The sequence below is a fragment of the Loxodonta africana genome, chromosome X, assembly GCF_030014295.1.
Source record: "Loxodonta africana isolate mLoxAfr1 chromosome X, mLoxAfr1.hap2, whole genome shotgun sequence".
NCBI lineage: Eukaryota > Metazoa > Chordata > Mammalia > Proboscidea > Elephantidae > Loxodonta > Loxodonta africana.
In genome coordinates this window covers 88,762,792-88,786,687 of record NC_087369.1, presented here as the reverse complement: position 1 = coordinate 88,786,687, position 23,896 = coordinate 88,762,792, and the positions used below count along the sequence as shown (strand labels likewise).

General features: G+C 37.4%; 1 protein-coding gene across 2 annotated transcripts in view; it reads left to right on the top strand.

Annotated features, from left to right (window-relative positions):
• MAGT1 (magnesium transporter 1) overlaps window positions 1-23,896 on the top strand; it is a 70,039-nt gene that overhangs the window by 29,437 nt on the left and 16,706 nt on the right. For both annotated transcript variants that reach the window (XM_010592705.3, XM_064278576.1), the window contains exons 2-7: window positions 10,880-11,049; window positions 15,145-15,262; window positions 18,717-18,857; window positions 19,343-19,483; window positions 20,058-20,147; window positions 20,816-20,879. In XM_010592705.3, coding sequence (XP_010591007.1) covers window positions 10,880-11,049; window positions 15,145-15,262; window positions 18,717-18,857; window positions 19,343-19,483; window positions 20,058-20,147; window positions 20,816-20,879 — 724 coding nt within the window. The remainder of the gene's footprint in view (window positions 1-10,879; window positions 11,050-15,144; window positions 15,263-18,716; window positions 18,858-19,342; window positions 19,484-20,057; window positions 20,148-20,815; window positions 20,880-23,896) is intronic.

Here is a 23,896-nt window from a genome sequence, read left to right as displayed (position 1 = left end):
ACTATGGTGGCTCACATGTTGCTGTGATGCTGGAAGCTATGCCACCAGTATTTCAAATGCCATCAGTGTCACCTGTGGTGGAGCTTCCAGATTAAGACAGACTAGGAAGAAAGGCATGGCAATCTACTTCCAAAAAGTAGCCCACGAAAATCTTATGGATCACAACAGAACATTGTCCTACTCACGTGGTTTTGATACGTCATCAGGAGGAATCAGTTACTAGAGGAGGACATCCTGTTTGGTGAAGTAGAGGGCCGGTGAGGGTGAGGGAGAGGCTTGGTGAGATGGATTGTCACAATAGCTGCAATGATGCCACGTAAAATTGTCAGCGATTGTGAGGGTGATGCAGGATTGGACATTCTGTTGTACGTAGGGTCCCCATGAGTTAGTTGGAGTTGACTCAGTGGCAGCCATCTGTCCAGCCAGCCAACTAGCCAGAATATATAAAGAACAAATAACTCAAAAACAAAAGGACAAGCAACTTAATTAAGAAATGGGCAGAGGGCCCGTAAAAAAATAAAATGCTTAAGAACAAGTCTAACCAGGATGTAAAAGACCTATGCAAGGAAGACTACAAAACACTACTGCAAGAAACCAAAAGAGACCTACATAAATGGAAAACCATACCATGCTCATGGATAGGTAGACTTAACATTGTGAAAATGTCAATTCTTCGTAAAGCAGTCTACAAATACAATGCAATCCCAGTCTAAATACCAACAGCCTTCTTTAAAGAGATGGAAAAACTAATCATTAACTTTATATGGAAAGGGAAGAGGTCCTGGATGAGTAAAGCACTATTGAAGAAGAATAAAGTAGGAGGACTCCTGCTATGTGACCTCAGAACCTACTATACAGCTACAGTAGTCAAAACAGCCTGGTACTGGTACAATGACAAACACATTGACCAATGGAACAGAATCAAGAACCCAGATGTAAATCCACTGACCTGCGGTCACCTGACCTTGGACAAAGGCCCAAAGTCCATCAAACGGGGAAAGGACAGTCTTTTTAACAAATGGTGCTGGCAAAACTAGATGTCCATCTGCAAAAAAAAAAAATGAAACAGAACCCATACCTCACAACATACATAAAAACTAATTCAAAATGGATCAAAGACCTAAATAAAAAAACAAAACTATAAAGATCGTAGAAGAAAAAATAGGGTCACCTCTAGAGGCCCTAATGCACTACGTTAACAGGATACAAGCCATAACTAACATTACATAAATACCAGAAGATAAGCTAGATAACTGGGATCTTCTTTTAAAATTAAACACTTATAGTCATCAGAAGACTTCACCAAAAGAGTAAAAAGAGAACCTACAGACTGGGAGAAAAATTTTGACTATGACAGATCTGACAAAGGTCTAATGTCTAACTAAAATCTACAGGAAAATTCAACACCTCTACGACAAAAAGACAATCCAATTAAAAAATGGGCAAAGGATATGAACAGACACTTCACCAAAGAAGGCATTCAAGCAGCTAACAGATACATGAGGAAATGCATGAAATCACTAGTCATTAGAGAAATGCAAATCAAAACTAAAATGAGATACTATCTCACCCTGACTTCGCTGGCATGAATCAAAAAACAGAAAATAACAAATGTTGAAGAGGCTGCGGGAGATTGTAACTGTTATGCGCTGGTGGGAATGCAAGATGGTACAACCATTTTGGAAAACGATATGGCACTTCCTTAAACAACTAGATATAGAAATTCCATATGATCCAGCAATCCCACTCCTTGGAACATATCCTAGAGAAGTAAGAGCTGCCACATGAATAGACACATGCACACCCATGTTCATTGCAGCATTGTTCACAATAGCAAAAAGGATGGAAACAACCTAGATGCCCATAAACAGATGAATGGATAAATAAACTATGGTACATACACACAATGGAATACTACGCAAGATAAAGAACAGTGACGAATCTGGGAAGCTTCTCACAACATTGGTTAATCTGGAGGGCACTACACTGAGTGAAATAAGCCAATCACAAAAGGACAAATATTGTATGAGACCACTACTATAAAACTCATGATAAGGTTTACACACAAAGAGAAACAATTTTTGATGGTTCCCAGGGGGAAGAAGGGGAGGGAGGCAAAAATACTAAATAAACGGTAGATAAGTGATAACTTCGTTTAAGGGTAAGACAGTACACAATACGGAGGAAGCCAGCACTCCTTGTCCAAGGCAAGGTTATGGAAGCTCCATAGATACATCCAAATTCCTGAGGGACCAAATTACTGAGCTGAGGGCTCTGGGGATCATGTTCTCGGGGAACATCTAGCTCAATTGGCATAATGTAGTTTATAAAGAAAATGTTCTACGTTCTATTTTGGTGAGTAGCGTCTGGGGTCTTAAAAGCTTGTGAGTGGCCATCTCAGATACTCCACTGGTCTCACCCCGTCTGGAGCAAGGGAGAATGAAGAAAACCAAAGACACAAGAGAGACATTAGTCCCAAGGACTAATGGACCACAACTACCACAGCCTCCACCAGACTGAGTCCAGCACAATTAGATGGTGCCCGGCTACCACCACCCACTGCTCTGACAGGGATCACAATAAAGGGTCCTAGTCAGAGCTGGAGAAAAATGTAGAACAAAATTCTAACACACACAAAAAAAGACTAGACTTACTGTTCTGATAGAGACTGGAGAAACCCTGAAAATATGGCCCCCCATGCACTCTTATAGCTCAGTAATGAAGTCACTTTTGAGGTTTACCCTTCAGCCAAAGATTAGACAGGCCCATAAAACAAGACAAGTCTAAATGGACACACCAGCCCAGGGGCAAGTACGAAAAGGCAGAAGGGGGACAGGAAAGCTGGTAATGGGGAACCCAGAGTTTAGAAGGGGAGATTGTTGACATGTCATGGGGTTGGCAACCAATGTCACAAAACAATGTGTGTATTAATTGTTTAATCAGAAACTAGTTTGCTTGGTAAAATCTTCATCTAAATTACAATAAAAAAAATTAAAAACAAAATCTGTTAAAAAAATTAGCAAAGGAAACTTTCCCCTTTGGTTGTTATTTTGTCTTGAGGTTGAGAATATATTGGAATCATGAGGTGGGCCTGTTTCAGGATAAAACCAACACACAGGGAAAATGCCTGAGCCAAGGGAGTTGATGAAAAATGGAACTGAAGCCCTAGTTACATTGTTTCCATAGCTGCCTAATTTGTGGATTTCTTGTCATGGGATTCAATAAATTTCATTATTGTTTAATCCTGTTTTTTAAAAAAAAAAAAGGTGAAGGGCTTGAGACATTTCTCCAAAGAGGATACACAAATAGCCAATAAGCACATGAAAACATGCTCAACGGCATTAGTCATTAACCAAAAAAACCTAAAACCAAACCAGATCCCATGGGGTTGATACTGACTCATGTGTTGCACAATACAACTGTGCTTCATTGGGTTTTCAAGGCTGTGATTTTTTTGAAGCAGATTGTCAGGACTTTATTCCAAGGTACCTAAAGCCAGATTTGAACCACCAACCTTTTGGGCTAGTAGTTGAGAGTTTAATTATTTGCACTGCCCAGGGACTCCTCATTAGTCATTAACCAAACCAAATCCGTTGCCATCTAGTCAATTCTGACTCATAGTGACCCTATAGGACAGAGTAGAACTGCCCCATAAGGTTTCCAAGGCACACTGCTACATCTTTATGCTGCGAGTGGCTGGTGGGTTCAAACTGCCCACCTTTTGGTTAGCAGATGAGCACTTAACCACTGCGCTACTAGGGCTCCTTCATTAGTTGTTAGAGTATTACAAATCAAAACCCCAAAGAGATACCACTTCACACAGATTAGGATGGCTTTTAAGGAAGGAAAATAACAGGTGTTGGTGATGTTGTGGAGAAATTGAAACCCTTATGCATTGCTGGTGGGAATGTAAGATAGTACAGCTGCTGTGGAAAACAATTTGGTGGTTCCTCCAAAAGGTCTACATAGAATTATTTTTAAAAAACCAAAAAACCCATTGCCGTGCAGTCGATTCCAACTCATAGCAACCATATAGGACAGGGTAGAACTGTCCCATAGGGTTTCCAAGGAGCACCTGGTGGATTCGAACTGCCGACATTTTGGTTAGCAGCAATAGCTCTTAGCTACTGCACCACCAGGGTTTCCTAGAATTACCATAAGACCCAGCAATTCCACTCCTAGGTATATACACAATAGAATTGTAAACACAGACTCAAACGGAAACCTGTACACCAATGTTCATTGCAGCACTGTTCATAATAGCCAAAAGGTAGAAACAGCTCCAGAATCCTTCAACAAATGAATGGATAAACAAAATGTATATATATGCAATGGAATATTATCCAGCCATAAAGAGAAATGGAGTTGATACATGCTACCTTGTGAATGAACCTTGAAAACATTCTGCTAAGTGAAACAAGCCAGACACAAAATGACAAATAGTATGTGATCCCACTTATATATCTAGAATTGGCAAATGCATGGAGACAGAAATTAAATTGGCTAGCTGGAGGAGGAAATGGGGAGTTATTCTTTAATAGGTACAGAGTTCTTGGGGTGATGAAGTTTTGTAAATAGTGGTAATAATTGGACAACATTGTGAACATTATTAATGCCACTGAATTGTACACTTAAAAATGGTTGAAATGGCAAATTTTTTTATACATTTTTTCCTCAATTAAAAAAAGGTCACATAAATATAGAACACTAGTTCTCAAACTTTTGTGTATATGAAGTGTCACTTGGGGTTACGTGTTAAAATCCATATTCCTGGGCACTACCCCTAGACCTATTGAATCAGATTTATTTGGCAATGATACCTGGAAGTCTGCATTTTTAACGGTTTACTTTATACCATAGTTTGAGAAAGACGGGTCTGGAAAATTTATCATCCATTATGCTAAGAGTTGCTGTGGGAAGTTTTGGTTTATTTACTCCTGAGTCTTTCACGTTGTATCCTGATCAGTAATGATAAACAAAAAAAGATTTTAAAATACATGATACAATTATAAAAACCTAAATCATACTGTGAAAATTCTCTTCGGTTTACAGCAGCATTCTCAAGTGGGGGCATTTTGCCCCCAGGGGCCTTTGCCAATGTCTGCAGACATTTTTGTTGGTCACAGCTAGGGACAGGGATGCTACTTGTGTCTAGTAGATAGAATCCAGGGTTACTGCTCAACATCTAACAATTCACAGGACAGCTCCCCATAACAAAGAATTATCTGGCCCAAAATATCAATAGTGTCACTGTTTATTACCCCTAGTTTAGAAAGAGCATGGATTGTTTGAGTCCCAGCTCTGTGTCTTACTAACTGTGGGACTTTGGGCAAATTACTTAACGTTCTTGATTCTGCTTACTCAACAGTTAAAGGCAATAGTGTTGTTCTGAGAGTTAAACTAAATTATATACTCTAGGAAGAGAGAAGTAGCTGCCTGACATACTAGGCATTTCAAATAGTATTTCTATTTGTATTTCTACTACTTTCTCTCTAAAACCAATTTGGCATAGGCTTACTTTAAAATATTGAAAGATCATTGAAAATAAGGATTTTGACTTCTAATTCTCATGTGCCAGGCTATGTTCACGTAATTTTATTGTAAAAGTTTAAAACTAGTTTATCTCTTGCTGTAATCTGTCTTCAGTTCATTTTAAAGAAAATGAATTCAGGAAGTAACCTAAGTGACTCTACATTAAGCAGAATCTTTTGAGGTGATAATGCCATTTTATAAAAACTTTAAAAGGAATGTGTAGTTCTTTGAAATAATTTCTTCTACTTGATAAAATGTTTGGGTATGGAAACCTTGGGAATCTGGTCTTTTTAGTCCATTAATAAACAGGAAGAATAATATCATAAATTTTTTAGATAGGCCTTCTTGGAAAAAGTGTTTTCAAGACTTTTTGTTTAAAAAAAAAACCCTGCGTATTTATAAATAATGCAAAGTACATGTATGTTTTGTTGGAATGATCATACATTTCTGTGGTTGAATAGAGATGTTGTTCTTGTTAGGTGCCTTCGAGTCGATTCTGACTCAGCAACCCTGTGCAACATTAGAATAAAACACTGCAAGGTCCTGCACCATCCTCACAATTGTTCTCCTTGAGCCCATTGTTGCAGCCACTGTGTCAGTCCATCTCGTTGAGGGTCTCTCTCTTTTTCGCTGACGCTCTGCTTTACCAAGCATGATGTCCTTCTCCAGGGATTGATCCCTCCTGACAACATGTCCAGAGTATGTGAGATGAAGTCTTGCCATCCTCACTTCTAGAAGCATCATGGTTGTACTTCTTCCAAGACAGGTTTTTTCATTCTTTTGGTAGTCCATAGTATATTCAATATTTTTTCTCCAGCACCACAATTCAAAGGTGTTAATTCTTCTTCGGTCTTCCTTATTCATCGTCCAGTTTTTGCACGCATATGAGGCAATTGAAAACACAATGGCTTGAGTCAGGCGCACCTTATTCTTCAAGGTAACATCTTTGCTTTTCAACACTTTAAAGAGATATTTTGCAGCAGATTTGCCCAATGCAGCGTGTCTTTTGACTTCTTGACTGCTGCTTCCATGGGTTTTGATTGTTGGTCCAAGTAAAATGAAGTCCTTGACAACTTCAGTCTTTCTCTGTTTATCATGGTGTTGCTTATTGGTCCAGTTGTGAGGATTTTTTGTTTTGTTTATGTTGAGGTGTAACGCATACTGAAGGCTGTGGTCTTTGATCTTTATCAATAAGTGCTTCAAGTCCTCTTCACTTTCAGCAGGTGAGGTTGTGTCATCTGCATAAGGCAGGTTGTTAATGAGTCTTTCTCCAATCCTGAAGCCCCGTTCTTCATATAGTCCAGCTTCTCAGATTATTTCCTCAGCATACAGATTGAATAGGTACGGTGAAGGGATACAACCCAGATGCACACCTTTCCCGACTTTAAACCACGTAGTATCCTCTTGTTCTCTTCCAACAACTGCCCCTTGGTCTAAGTACAGGTTCCTCATGAGCACAATGAAGTGTTCTGGAATTCCCATTCTTCGCAGTGTTACTCATTATTTGTTATGATCCACACAGTCGAATGCCTTTGCATAGTCAATAAAACACAGGTAAACATCTTTCTGGTATTCTCTGCTTTCACCCAGGATCCATCTGCCATCAGCAATGATATCCTGATTTCACACACCCTTCTGAATCTGGCTTGAATTTCTGGCAGTTCCCTGTTGACATATTGCTGCAGCCTCTTTTGAATGATCTTCAGCAAAATTTTACTTGTGTGTGATATTAATAATATTGTTCAATAATTTATGCATCTGGTTGTATTACCTTTCTTGGGAATAAGCATAAATATGGATCTCTTCCAATTGGTTGGCCAGGTAGCTATCTTCCAAGTTTCTTGTCATAGGTGAGTGAGCACTTCCAGCACTGCATCCATTTGTTGAAATATCTCAGTTGGTATTCTGTCAATTCCTGGAGCCTTGTTTTCACCAATGCAACTTGAACTTCTTCTTTCCATACCATCAGTTTCTGATCACATGCTACCTCATGAAATGTTTGAACATCAACCAATTCTTTTTGGTATAGTGTCTGTGCATTCCTTCTATCTTCTTTTGATGCTTCCTGCATCATTTAATATTTTCCCTGTAGAATTCCTTCACTATTGCAACTCGAGGCTTGACTTTTTTCTTCAGTTCTTTCAGCTTGAGAAATGCCAAGCATGTCTTCTCTTTTGGTTTTCTATCTCCAGGTCTTTGCATATGTCATTATAATACTTTAATTTGTCATCTTGAAATCTTCTTTGAAATCTGCTCAGCTCTTTTACTTCAGCATTTCTTTCTTTTGTTTTAGTTACTCGATGTTTAAGAGCAAGTTTCAGAGTCTCTTCTGACATCCATTTGGTCTTTTCTTTCTCTCCTGTCTTTTTAAAGACCTCTTGTTTTCTTCATGTATGAAGTCCTTGATGTCATTCCACAACTCATCTGGTCTTCAGTCATTTGTGTTCAGTGCGTCAAGTCTATTCTTGAGATGGTCTCTAAATTCAGGCAGGTTATACTCAAGGTTGTACTTTGGCTCAAGTGGACTTGTTCTGATTTTCTTCAGTTTCAACTTGAACTTGTATGTGAGCAATTGATCTGTTCCAGTCGGCCCCTCGCTTTGTTCTGACTGATAATGTTGAGGTTTTCCATCATCTCTTTCCACAGATGTAGTTGATTTGATTCCTGTATATTCCATCTGGCGAGGTCCATGTGTATAGTCGCTGGTTATGTTGGTGTAAAAAGGTATTTTCAGTGAATACGTCATTGGTCTTGCAAAATTCTATAATATGATCTCTGACATCGTTTCTATCACGAAGGTCATATTTTTCAACTACCCATCCTTCTTTGTTTCCAACTTCCACATTTCAATTACTAGTAATTATCAATGCATCCTGATTGCATGTTTGGTCAATTTCAGGCTGCAGAAGTTGGTGAAAATCTTCAATTTCTTCATCTTTGGAATTAGTGGTTGGTGTGTAAATTTGAGTAATGGTCATATTAACTGGTCTTCATTGTCGACACATAGATATTATCCTATCACCGACAGCCTTGAATTGTTCTTTTTTGATGATGAATGCAATGCCATTCCTCTTTGTCATTCCTGGCATAGTAGACCATATGACTGATTTAGAATGACCAATACCAGTCCATTTCAGCTCAGTGATGCCTAGGACATCAATCTTAATGTGTTCCATTTCATTTTTGACAGTTTCCAATTTTCCTAGATTCATACTTTATACCTTCCAGGTTCTGATTATTAATGAATGTTTGAAGCTGTTTCTTCTCATTTTGAGTCATGCCACATCAGCAAATGAAGGCCCTGAAAGCTTGGCTCCATCTGCATCATTAATGTCGACTCCGAGAAGGCAGCTCTTCTCCACTTGTATTTTGAGTGCCTTCCCACCTGAGGGCTCGTCTTCCCACACTATATCAAACAATGTTCTTCTGCTATTCTTAAGGTTTTCACTGACTGATTCTTTTCAGAAGTAGACTACCGGGTCCTTCTTCCTAGTCTGCCTTAGTCTGGAAGCTCAGCTGAAACCTGTCCACCTTGGGCGACACTGTTGGTATTTGAATATTAGTGGCATAGCTTCCAGCATCACAGCAACACGTAAGCCCCCAAACTTCTGGTCTCCTAGACTGTAAGAGAAATAAATTTCTGTTTGTTAAAGCCATCCACGTTTGGTATTTCTGTTACTAGCAGTAGTAGATAAATAAGACACCACCAAACTGTTTTCCAGAGTGGCTCTACTGTATTTACACTGCTACCAGCAATGTATGACAAATCCAGTTTCTCTGCATTCTTGTCAGCATTTGGTATTGTGACAATATTTTATTTTACTAACAGGTATGTAGTGTTGTCTTTTTATGGTCTTATTTTATATTTCTCTAATGGCTAATGATGTTGAACATCTTTGCATGTGTTTATTTGCCACCTGTAGATCCTTTGGTGAAATGGCTCTTCATTTCTTTTGCCCACTTTTTAAAATTGAATTGTTTGCCTTTTTTACTGTTGCATTTTAAGGTGTCTTTATATATTCTGGAAACCCTGGTGGCGTAGTGGTTAAGAGGTATGGCTGCTAACCAAAAGGTCAGCAGTTCAAATCCACCAGGCACTCCTTGGAAACTCTATGAGGCAGTTCTACTCTGTCTTACAGGGTCGCTATGAGTCAGAATCGATGCGACAGCAGCGGGTTTTTATATTCTAGGTAGTAGTCCTTTTTCACATTTTTGGTTCAAAAATATTTTCTCCTACTCTGTGGCTTGTCTTCTCATCCTCTTAACAGGGTCTTTCACAGAGCAAAAGTTTTTAATTTTGACGAGGTCCAATCAAATTTTTCCTTTTATGGACTATGCTTTTGGTGTCAAGTCTAAGAACTCTTTGTCTGCCCCTAAATCCTGAAGATTTTCTCTTATGTTTTTTTTCCTCAAAGTTTTATAGTGTTATATTTTACATTTAAGTATGTGATTAATATTGAGTTAATTTTTGTATCAATTTAGAGCATCTTTGTTTTTTTTTTTGACCTGTGGCTGTCTGATCTCCACTGCACTGTTTGCTAACTCTTCTAGTTTCTTTGTAGCTATTTTTATTTAATCTTGGTAAGTACATAAATAGTAAAACTTTTGCCATTTCGATGTTTTCTACATGTATAATTCAGTGAAAATTATGTTCATCATGTTGTGCAACCATCACCACTATCATTTTCCAAATTTTTCCATCACCCGTAACAGAAGCTCAGTGCCCTCCGAGCAAGGACCCCCTCTCCCCCCACCCCCCTTCCTATCACTGGTAACCACGAATAAACTTTGGTCTCTGTACATTTGCCTATTCTAGATATTTCATATAAGTGGGATTATACTGTACTTGTTGGACTCTTGGGTTATGTCTGCCTTTTTTCCAATTGTGAATAGTGCTGCAGCGAACATTGGTATACAAGTATCTGTTTGTGTTCCTGCTTTCAATTCCATCGTGTATATACCTAGGACTGGAATTTCTGGATCATATGTTATCCTTTTTTTTTTTTTATAAAGAATAGCAATCTCTTATGTAAAATTAACCTATTGGTTTAACTCAACATTCTTTGTAGTCTTTGGCAAATGAAAGGTTTTATGATTTGATTTATTAGTAGATAATAAAAAAAAATAGTTCGCATCAAAAGGATAATATCTGATTAAATCTCGTTATGGAAGAATGTAATTTTAAGAATCAGTATTATCAGGCCAACTACCAAAGTTCATGTTTAGATCTCTTACATTTTCTATGTATCTCTGCTTGTTAGTCTTGTTTTTAAGTAAGTTGCCTATTTAAAAGGAACTTTAAATGTCAAGTGAGTGTATTAACAGCATGCTGCCTTTGTTTTTTTAGATGGTTTTATCTGAAAAGGTTAGTCAGCTGATGGAATGGACCAGTAAAAGACCTGTAATAAGAATGAATGGAGACAAGTTCCGTCGCCTTGTTAAAGCCCCACCAAGAAACTACTCCGTTATTGTCATGTTCACTGCTCTCCAACTTCATAGACAGTGTATCGTATGCAAGTATGAACTTTCAACTGCATTTTAAAATTAACTCATAAAATCTTAAACACTTCTCAATCACAAAAGAACCAAATTAGTTCGGTGGGTACATGAATAATTAGTATGCATACCTTACTTAGGATATCCGTAGTAACACATAATACTATTTCTCTTTTTGTATCAGTTCTTGGTTGTCTGTATTTGTTGTTGCTGTTGTTGTTCTGTGCTATAAAGTCCATTATGACTTATAGTGATCCTATACGACCTTATATAGAACTGCCTCATAGGGTTTCCTAGGCTATAAATCTTTTCTTTTTTAATTTTTAAAAAAATGTTTATTGTGCATAGGTGAAAGTTTACAGAGCAAAGTAGATTCCCATTAAATAGTTTGTATATAAAGTGTTCTGTAACATTGGTTTCATTCCCCACAATGTGTCAGCACTCACCCCATTTCCATCCTAGGTTTCCCTGTTTCCTTTCATCCTGATATTCTATCTCTTCCTGCCTTCTCATCTATGCTTTTGGGCAAATGTCACTCTTTCGATCTCCTATAACTGATTGTTCTAAGAAGCACAGTCCTTTTAGGTGTTAAATTGTTTATTTTATGGGCCTGTCTATGGTTTGGCTGAAAGGTAGTCCCCAGGAATGGCTTTAGTTCCAGTTCAGAAGGGTGTCTTCAGGCCATAGTCTTGGGGGGTTCCTCCAGTCTCTCTCATACCATTAAGTCTGGTCTTTTTTTGTGAATTTGAATTTATTGATTTTTTTCCTTTTTCTAGATTATTTTATAGTGAATGTAACCTTTAAGATGGAGAATAATCTCACTTAAACTTTCATGAAACAATGGTATATTGGTTTCATTTTACTGTTTCTGATTGATCATAGGAATATTGGTCTTTAAATAAAAACATCATGAATAATTCAAAATAGCAGATATTAAAAAATAGCTTTTACTTTTTAAGTGTTTTTTTACTTATATTTTTAGATCAGTATGTATGATCTGTTTATGATCTGAGAATTCACTTTAAATGAATGACAAAGCCTCCCTGTAAAGAATTAATTTAGTAAGAACTTGGAGACTCTCCAAAATCAGACAGCCTGGACCATGTGAAAGAATACGTAGCCTTCTTTCAGAATATTATGTTATGCAATCCTAAGCCTTGGTAACTTTTCTTAAAGGATTTTCTTCCTAGAGGTGGGAGATAGTTAAAGTTTTTGGTTCCAAAGTGTTTATTTTTGGGGGTGTCTGCTGAATATAAATCAAAAGTTTTTTTTTTTAAGTGAATAGAAGAAAGAAAAAGAATAATTTGTATTAACTACGAATAAACTTAAAATCTAGAACTACTCCCAATTCATTCAGTTCACTCACTGGTGATCAAGAGTGTACGAAAATGTCTACTTTCTAGATAGTAAACATTTGTTATTTTTGATGATAGGAAAGGCAATAGCCACCATGGATGAAGTCACATATATAATAGAGCACATAGGGGGCACATTTAAGGTAACTTCCTAGACATATCCATTCATCTTGTGGGACTGAGTAATTGGGTTTGAAGGCTCTGGACCATAGTGTTGGGGGACATCCAGGTCAATTGGCATAACATAGTTCATAAAGATAATATTCTACAACCTAGATCGGTGAGTAGCATCTGGGGTCTTAAAAGCTTGCGAGCTTTTAATTATGGATCTCTTCCTGTTGGGGGCAAAGGAGAGTGAAGGAAACCAAAGACTCAAGGAAGAAACCAGTCCACAGGACTAATGGCTAATGGCCTGTGAGAACCGCAGCCTCTTCTAGCCTGAGACCAGAAGAGCTAGGTGGTGCCCAGCTACTCCTACCTACCGTTCTATCCAGGGACGCAGTAGAAGGTCTTGGTTAGAATGGGAGAAAAATGTAAAACAAAAATCAAATTCCTATAAAAGGCCAGACTTACTGGACTGATAGACTAGAGGAGCCCCTGAGACTACTGTCCTAAGATACCCTTTGAGCTGAAGCCACTCCCAGTGGTCACCTTTCATTAAAATAATAGATTGGCTTATAAAATAAACAATATCACCCATGAATACTGTCCTCCCTTAAGTTAATCAACCATATGAGACCAAATGGTCAACATTTACCCTAAAACAAAGATGAGAAGCAAAGGAGGGCCGGGGAAGATAGATTAATGGAAACAGAACAAAAAGAATGGAAATAATGATGGTGTTGACACATGCAAAAAATAAACCAATGTCATGGAACAAGTTGTATAAAAATTGTTAAATGAGAGCCTAATTTGCTATGTACACTTTCACCTAAAACATAATAAAATATATTAAAAAGTATAAAAATGTCAAGGAATAAGCATAAACTCCTTAATAATTTTGTCTTAAATGCAAATTAATGGAATTCGCACTAACCTGACTCCTTACTGGTATCTTACTTTCTACAAGACCAAATTTAAAATTAGCTCAGCTTTTCCTAAACTCATTGAACAATTAAAAATTAAGTAACACATGAAAGGAGAGACTGGAAGGAAGGAGTGGGCTGACTCATTAGGGGGAGAGTAAGTGGGAGTATGGAGTAAGGTGTATATAAGCTTATATGTGACAGACTGACTTGATTTGTAAACTTTCACTTAAAGCACAATAAAAATTATTAAAAAAAATTAAGTAACAGCAATGTGTATAATATAGTATGTTTGATGCTGTTGAGATGAGACATGTAAGAGGAATGCCCTACCCTTATCATCTGGTTAGGGAAATGAGTTATACACATGAAAATTTATCAGGCAATATAAAGCAATTTATGATTAAGTACCAAATGAACTGTATACATAACGAATACTGTAAAATTTCAGGAAGGACATATAATAGGAGTGGTTAGGATTGGCCTAATGGAGGAGATAGAACGTGTGCTAGGCCTACACAAGATGCATCAGATTTAGCTAGAAGAAGATTATTCTGGTTAGAAGCATTGATGTATGCAAAGGTGCAGAGATAGTAGTAAACAAGGTTCTGGAGTTAAGGGATCCTGTTTGAGATTGATAAGTGGTAAGGCTAGATAAAAGCTAGATGCATTATTTGGAGCTAGATGATTTAAAAAAAACTTTAATAACCAGTGAAAGAGCTTGGAGACTTTATTCTGAAGGTAATAGAAAAGCAACAGTGGTTTCTGAGAAGAGGGGTTTCAGGAAGGTGGTCATTTGGGATGACTGATCTATATGGTGTAAGGATTGAAGGGGGGAGGGAATAGAGTCAGTATTTTAATATCTTAATGTCACATATTAAAAATATGACTTTTGATGATAGCAGTGGAAATAAGCAGGAAGGAATGGAGTTAAAAGACAATCAGAAATGAAGAGTTTACACACCTTGGAAACTGAAAGCATATGGAAGATAAGGGAAAAGTCAAAGATGACTTGGGTTTTAATTAATCTGAATTTCCTAGACTCTTCTTATCTTTCACTGTAGTAATGCATTTGACTGTATTTTTATTTACTAAGTAGCCTCTGGAGCCCTGGTGGTGCAATGGTTAGAACTCGGCTGCTAACCAAAAGGTTGGCAGTTCGAATCCACCAGCCGCTCCTTGGAAACCCTATAGGGCAGTTCTACTCTGTCTTATAGGGTCCCTATGCATCGGAATTGACTCGACGGCAATGGGTAAATTGCATCTGTGCTTTAGATTTTTAAAATTGAATACTATATTCTCGTTGAACTTTTGGAAGTAATTTAGTATATTAAAGATTGTTATAGAGACAGTTATTCAGATTTTTCAGTGATCACTGAAAGAGCTTTAGGATGGGCAACAGACACAAAGTATGAAGAGTAGTCATGTAATTACTACTTTCTGGTGAAGTCCCCAATACTTGGGCTAAGGTTTCTTTTATGCCAAAACAATGACAGTGTTTTCCAAGGTTTACCCTAACCCTGTCAGAAGAGCCTGACTTGGGTTGGCATTTTTAAAATATTTGTTTTTCCTCTGTCGAAAAAACTTTGCTATTGCTTGTTTGAATGTATTTTACTGCTGATTAAACTAGATTGCTTTTAAAATTTGCTTTATATATATATATATATATATATATATATATATATATATATATATATATATATATATGCTGTCTTCACAAATCTGATTGCCTTCAGGCAAGCTGATGAAGAATTCCAGATCCTGGCAAACTCCTGGCGATATTCCAGTGCATTTACCAACAAGATATTTTTTGCTATGGTGGATTTTGATGAAGGCTCTGATGTATTTCAGATGGTAAGATCTTTGGCTTATTCTGTTAGTAGGAATAGGTAAAATCTGGACAAAGTGCGATGCATTTTTTTAAATGGCCACAAACAGTTAAATAGGACTGGTCTTATGTAAGATTTGTAGTAGTTGGTGAACTAAAAGCTAAACATGAGTGAACCATGAAATGTAGCTGTCAATGATAACTTATTAGAGTATGAAGATTGGGTAGTACCTGTCAAGTAGTTTTTAAAATCACATCATGAATCCTACCATTATGCCACCATTATGCGATATTGGTGGTCACTCTGAAGTACTTAACAAAACTAGGTACCTGTCTTTACCCCCTTGCTTCTTGTCTTAATGGAAAAAATTCTTGTTCAAAGCTAAACTCTTTTCCTGTGCCCTGGATCCTGTGCCCATCTGCTCTGTCAATCATGATCCCTCTCACCTGTACTTTTAACTTCACCCTCTCTACTAGTTCTTTCCCCTTTGCATATAAACGTTAAGGACACAGATTCAATTTTGTGTTTGAGTATAAATGTGCCTAACAGAGGCATCTTATCCAATAAGCAAGGTAACGTGGGCTTACTTGTGCCTACTTATTAATCTGTAGTGAACAATTTCACATTTTTCTACCACATCAAAGATTCTGCTTCTAGGTGTGGCTGACATCTGTCTCTATCCCAGCCCCATAGCCCCTTCCTACAGAATCAAAGCCTGTTTTCAAATTTACAGTCCCTGGCAGTGGCAGATGACCCAGTAAGCATGGGCTTACTTACTGATCTGTAGTGAACAATTTCATGTCACTGCAGATTAGTAGTAAGCACAAGTAAGCCTGTGTTTACCTTGCTTACTGGGTCATGCGCCCTGGTCTAACTCATATATTTGAACATGTTTTATTCAATAATAATTGTACAAAACATGAAAGGAAAGATCTAAGTATAAATCCTTGCTATGCATCTTCACGTGGATGACTGACTTCCTGATCCAAAAATTCATTATGTACCAAATTAAACTTCTATTTTCTCCTACCCAAACCTGGTCTTCCTGTGTTTTATATCATCACTGACACTTATTTGTCATCTTCATCTTCTTTTATGACATCTGCCGTAGCCACCCCCTCCCCCTTTCCATTCCAGGACCCTCATCTTCTCTCACTTGAACTAATGCAGTAGCCTTTTAACTGGTCCACTTACCTTCCATTTAGTATTCTCTCCATATTGCCTGCTGTAACATTTCCCAGGGTTTGTTCTACAGTGTATTGATCAGAATTACTTCGGAAAAATTAACTTTGAGAAACCCTAGTTTAAACAAAATTAAACTGGTTTATTTACTTCAGGGTGTCAAGAACTGTGAAGAGCCTGAGATTTTACCCTACTCCCAAGTTAAGAAGTTAGCCTGCCACAGTTTCATGAATGCTGGCAGGACACACAATACCCCTATCTCAGAGCTAAACCCATTGACATCAAGTTGATTCCAACTCATATCAACCCAACAGGAGACAGGAGAAGTGCCCCAAAGAGTTTCCGAGGAGCGGATGGTGGATTCAAACTGCCAACCTTTTCTTTAGCAGCCACGCTCTTAACCACTGCACCACCAGGGCTCCATGTCAGAGCAAAAGGACTTTATGCTTACCACTCATGTAGAAGATTTGGCTTCCCTAAGCTTGGAATCCCTCTCCCATAATGCAACCCACTGGCCCCCTTTGGGAATTAGGGCTTGGGAACCTGGTGCATGAAAATGCTGATACTTTGGCTACTGCTGTTGCCATGAGTAATAAAATCCATGTCAGAGTTAAATCAACTCAATAGCGGTGGATTTGGGTGTTTTTTTTGTGTGTGTGGTTCCCTAGAGAAACACTCTCATGTGTGTACAGGGAGATATGTACAAGGATGTTCATTGTAACATTATTTTTAATTGGAAAAAAGGGAGAAAAACCCTAAAGTCCAATAATAGCGTCATTTCTTAATAGATTATGACAGTGAGGTTGATACATATGTACTATGAGTCAGAATTGACAGCATGGGTTTGGTTTTTTTAATTGTGAGCAGATCTCTCAAACATGGTTGAATTAGAAAAGCAAATTGTAGAATAATACAGTTAATATGATACCATTTATGTTACAAAAACAGATACAAAGTAGTATTACATGTTTTCTGTCGATATATACACATGTATATGAATACGTTCAGGAAGGTCAGAAATGGTAATAGTGGCTACCAGCATGGAGTGGGATTCATTCCTGTAACCCTATATTTGTAAAAATTTTTGCAAAGAAAGTATATTCATATACTATTTATATGGTTTTAATTTTGTTTATTAGATACATTTTGAAAACAATCCAAAGGTGGCATAGCTAAACAAATATCAAAAAAAAATTTTTTGGCTTAAAATTTGGGCAGGAATTTGGTTAAGTGAACACTGTCTAGAATCTGATTCTTAGCTTTGCAGACCTAGAAATTGAATTTGAACAATGTAGCCAGAATTTATCCAGCTATGGAGACCTTGTGCACACTGACCAAGTGTAAAAATCCTTGGGCACTGGTAACCAAAAGGCTTATCTATTAAGTCATTAACTCACCGTGATATACTGCCAAAGAGACCAAAATAATCATATTCCATAATCAGTACGCTCTCTCCCCTAATAGGAAAGTCTAGAAATTACTGTTTAGAAGGGTTTTATTGTGAGCATAGAATCAAAGCAAGAGAATTGGATTATTTTATTGACTGATATCTTCAAGTTGTAATTGCTTGTATAAGCCAATGTCTACTGTAGGAGTTACCTACTAAGGGGACCTGATGCTTGCATCTGTTGGTCAGGATCTTTCCCCTGGACTTAATTAGATTTTCTGTTTTCCACAAGTACAATTGTCTGTGTCAGGAAACGTACAATGCAGATGAATGGGTTATGGTCTGTTTATGTCAGCAATCCCAGTATTGTTTTTCAAGCATACCACGGGTCTCACGATGTAGAAGAGAGAAATGTGATGCTCATCAGTAAACATTTATAAACCCATTTGAATGGATGATTTCTGTATATAGCTACTATTTTGTATTGGTTTTTGCTGCAATTTTAGAGCCGTTGTCTTATCCTGGTCTTATTCCCTCCAGATTGAGGATGTACCTTATTTGGAGCTTACCTTAGCTACATGAAACAGTTCTCATAAATTTATCCTTTTTGCATGATCTTTGAACAGATTAAAATATTTGTGGTATGGGAACACTTTTCCATTCTAATGGAGTAAAATGCAGGTTTCTTGGCTAGGAATTAATATTTGATCGGTAAAGATAGTGGTTAAGGTCACAGGTAACCTTGGGTTTGAATCTTAGCTCCACCACTTACTGATTAATTCCTTAGGCAAATCACTTAACCTTCCTAAACCTGGGCTTCCTTATCTGTGATATGCCTAAATTTTAAGATATTTGCAGTTGAGATTATTTTCTTGATAATTTATATTTCCATGAAATACTTTTTATTCAGCTAAACATGAATTCGGCTCCAACTTTCATCAACTTTCCTGCAAAAGGGAAACCCAAACGAGGTGATACATATGAGTTGCAGGTGCGGGGTTTTTCAGCTGAGCAGATTGCCCGGTGGATAGCTGACAGAACTGACGTCAATGTAAGTTTCCTTACTTTGATGAAAGGTACTTTGCTGTTATCCCCTTTGACTCTTACTTGGATGTCCTAATTGGTCTTGTCCCTATATCACTGAGATGGTAAGTAATAGTTTAGCTGTCCCTTCACAAGTACCATTTAACAGAATCATCCCGATGAAAGAGTGAAACATCCTCTATTACCCTATTGGATTCAGCCTGGAAACCACTCTTCTTAAGTCCATGGACTATCTAGCTGTACTTGGCAGATTCTTCTTAATCTAAAAGATAGTATGATCCATATGTTGTGGTTGAACAGAATATTGTACTTATTACATTCCACTTTTGGATAAAATATAAACTATTTTGATTGGGTATGTAATGAAAAAGTATAATTTTTCCTTAGAGCAGCCATACCAATTTTGACTGCTTTCATTTCAAATTAGTTCAACCTATATAATTAATGAATAAATTTTATACTTTAAAATGTTTTTCTCTCCTTTCCACTTAGATTAGAGTAATTAGACCTCCAAATTACGCTGGTCCACTTATGTTGGGATTGCTTTTGGCTGTTATTGGTGGACTTGTGTATCTTCGAAGAAGCAATATGGAATTTCTCTTTAACAAAACTGGATGGGCTTTTGCGGCTTTGGTGAGTAAAATTTAGGCGAAAAATTGAGTTAAACTCTTAATATTGTATTTTCAGGTAAGCTTTCATTTATATGAGAAGTAGGATTTTGTTTATTTCTTACCTGAGGGAAAGGAGTTTACATATTTTTATTTTCTGCCTTGAAATCAGTTTATTTCCTCTGTTATCTCATTACAATAGCCAGAGCTGAGAGGACCTGATTATACCCGGTTTTATTCAATCTAAATGATAGGCTGTCAACTCCATCAAAACCTGCAGTTCTTTTGAAAATATTCTTCTAGAGGGCCTTTTCAAAATTCAATTTTGAAATTTGTGTCAGCTTATTTATAATTTTAAAGTAATGTTTTCTTTCTGAAGTAAATATTACTGAATTGTGATTCTTGTGATCCTCGTGGTTAAAACACAGGCCTTAGAAAGGGATCACTAAAAAATAAAAAAGAAAGGCATCACTTATCTGAAAATGATTTGCTTCAGCATGTATACCTGAACAGATGTACCTTTATACCAGCCAGTCTAATCAAGGTGGGAACATCTGAACCATGCAATTATAAATATCTCATTACTTTTTGTTCCCTAGTGTTTTGTGCTTGCTATGACATCTGGTCAAATGTGGAACCATATAAGAGGACCACCATATGCTCATAAGAATCCCCACACAGGACATGTGGTAAGGAAAGGCCAGGGTTTCTTTCTTTTATATACCAAAGTGAATCTTAATGATTATTACCCTGTGAGAACAGTGCCAGCACATGAGAACAGTGCCAGCATATAAAGGAACTAGATTTATTTTTGACTTTTCCATCTCTTGGTTAACAAGCTTCAATTGCTGAAAATACTGTGCTGTTCTCTTAAAAATGGGAAGTTTCTTATCTCATTTGGTGAGTCCTTTTAACCGAGCTGGTTAAGAATGAATGTCAGCATTCGTCTAAATACAGTAGAATAATTGATCAAGTACTTGAGCATCCATTGTCCAGGTATTGTGCTACGTATTCTTAGAGACATAGTGGTAAACAAGAAAAACATGGTCCCTGTCTTCTTGGAGTCTACATTATTGTACCTCACGCTCTTGTACACGTAAATACTTGTTTTTCAGCTATTCTACTGTTAAACAGTATAAATACAGTGAAAATACAAATAAAAAATAAGTACTGAAATAGCTTTTGTAGTAACTCAGCTTTTTTACTGATGAGTGCCACAGACCTAAAATATGTTACATGCTTACATACATTGGGTGCATTAATATTTTTATAGGATTTAAAAATGGCCCATTTTAGCGTTAGGATGCCAAAATTTAATATGTATTTAAAGATTCCATTTTGTCTTTTTTTCCCCCAGAATTATATCCATGGAAGCAGCCAAGCCCAGTTTGTAGCTGAAACACATATTGTTCTTCTGTTTAGTATCCTCTTTATAATCCTTGTGCTGTATTATAATTTGTCTATTTTCTCAAATTCTGCTGTTCTCTCTACAGTGTTTGTTTGGGGCTCCTGTCATATTAATTCAGGTCATAATATCCTTTGGGAATCATATTATCGTGTCATCTGTCTTAGCTCAATCAGCTGAAGGCCACCAGGGACAAATCTGCAGTCTGATAAAGTCAGGTTTATTGGCTCATTGCTGCATATCAGAGGAAGAGGGGGCATCTTACCAAAGGAAAAGATAGTTACAGGAATTTGAGGAAGGGTAGAGTTTAGGTAAAGTCTAAATGAAGCAATGTTTTTATATGCTAAAAGCAAAGCAAGACTGATTATAAAGAGGTCAACGTCAGGTCTGGACTGTAAAGTGGACCCAGAGTTTTGTTTCCTTGGAAACTGCAAATTTAAGATGAAGGTTGAATTTTGTTTCCAGAAACTCCTTATCTGAAACTCTGTTCTTTGGTTGTAATTTGAAGCTACTTCTCTGTTTCTAAGTGACTTCTCTCCTCCAGGCAAGAGTGGAATGTTTCATTCTTACTGGTATAATTTCAAAGGAGCCCTGGTGGCACAGTGGTTAAGCACTCAGCTACTAACCACAAGTCAGCAGTTCGAACCCACCAGTTGCTCCATGGGAGAAAGATGTGGCAGCCTGCATCTGTAAAAATTTACAGCCTTGGAAACCCTATGGGGCAGTTCTATTCTGTCCTGTAGGGTTGCTGTGAGTCAGAATAGACTCAATGGCAACGGGTTGGTTGGTTTTGTTGTTATGATTTTAGACAACAGTGTCACTCAGTGAGTAAAAAAAGCAGTAGTTACTCAAAGATGGGGGTCATTATGACATTTTTTAGTTGCAGCTGGCTTTATACGTGTTATTCTATCCTCTTCAATGGCAGAGCAGATTTTTTCAGTCCAAGTTAATTTTTACTTTCTCACATCTGAAAATTGATGCCTCTTTAAGCTGCAAGGATAAGAGTGACATCAGATAGGTAAGAGTCTAAATTTCCTAGTACTACTGAACACAGTTTATACTTGTCTGAATATATCAGCAGTGACTCTGTGGAACAAATCAACAAGGTGAACAAATGTAATGTTCCCAGAATTAAGCTTCTTGGCCAAGGTGTCCTTACAATGATATTGCACTAAGCCACGGGCACAGTGGGTAAATCCCACCTTCCTTGCTGTGTGGTAAAGATTAGCATGAATCCAATCCAGTCCTCATCTTCCCACTTCTCCACCTTCGTCCTCAGCTGCTCACACAGCAAACACTCTCTCTGATCCTAGCCACCCAAAGCTGGGTCAGAGCTCACAGATTAGACAGACACCATCTTTCAGACCAGCTACCCATGCAGCCAGACCCTAGGCAGAGCTAGGTCGGAGCTCATGCATTAGAAGGACACCTTCTTTCAGACTGCCAGATAGGCAGACACCAGCCCATGCTGGCTCTCACTGCCTCTGTGGGTTCATTAATTCAGTGGAACGTCTCACAGTCACATGAAGAGTACACCATACTTATGGCTACAGCCTTATTACACCCAAAAAGGATACAAATGAAGAGACATACGGTGAGGTCTAGGAGGGGTAACAGCGTGGAGCTTCCATGTCCTAAAGAGGGATGCACTACCTCTCCTGTGCATGGCCTTCATCCAGGAAGCACCTCTGAGCCTGAGGCTTCAGGGTTCTTACTGGCCTCCCCATGAACAAAGGCCAAATTGCTTTCTGCAAGGTGATTTCATAGCCCACATGTATTGGGATCAGTTGTAGCACAGGCTGTTAGAGAATCTGACAATAACTTGGTGGTAAAGTCATTGGCTCTGCCTTCTCATCTTATCAACTAGATGATTAGAGATCATCTAATTCACCCCTTATTAAATTGAAAATGGGTTGTCTAGCTAACATAGTCTAAGAACTTTGAAAGTGAATGCAATCAATATGTGTAAGTTTGTTTAAGAAAGTTTTTTTCTAATTATAAGTAATACAATCATTAAAGAAAGTTTAGAAAATACCAATAAGTATAAAAAGAAAAAACTCAAAATACTGAAAATACCACCTTTAGTAATTGTTTGTGTATATCTTCCTCTGTTTTATTTTGCTTTGTTGATGATTAGATAAAGAGATTTTAAGACAAACGTTCTGAAAAAAAAATGTAACTTTTGGTTTTCATTGAAAGACATTTGGGAAAACAGAATTTTTCTAAACAGTTTTCTTATCTAATATGAGAATTGAGGGCACTGGTGGTTCAAGTGGTTTAGAATTTTTGCCTTTCATGTGAAAGATCTAGATTCAATTTCAGACCAATGCACCTCAAGCACAGCTACCACCCATCTATCAGTAGAAGCTTATGTGTTGCTGTGATGCTGAGCAGGTTTTAGCAGAGCTTCCAGACAAAGACAAAGACAGATTAGGAGTAAAGGCCTGGCAGTCTACTTTTGAAAATCAGCCACTGAAAGTCCTATGGATCACAATAGTTCGATTGTGTTGTGCATGGGGTTGCCATGAATTGAGGGCTGATTTGATGGCAGCTAACAACAAAAATATGGAAAGTACATTTACTGTTTAAATTTCAGTCTGAAACCAGGAGGGTTTACCTATTTAGCTGTGTAATGGTGAGCTGAGAAGATTAGAAGGTAAAAGTAATAAATACTTGGTTCCTGTAGTAAGAAAGAAAATTACAAAAAAAAAAATTATATATATATATATATACACACACACACGCACACATATATATATGTATATATATATTGCTCAAACTTTATGGCTTTTAAATCCTAGGATTTAATTGGAAAATGTTCATTTATGATTTGATGGATTAACAAATTATTATACCTTGGAAAATATTCAGTATCTAAAATGTACTCAGTTAAAAGTACTCAATAGTACTTTGAAATTCCACAGTAAGCAAAAAGGGTAGTGAAAATTGTTAAATATTGATTTGCAGTTTGTTGGTTTTTTAGCTTTGACCTAAATTTTTGTATATAATTATATAGAAGTTTAAGAAATTGAA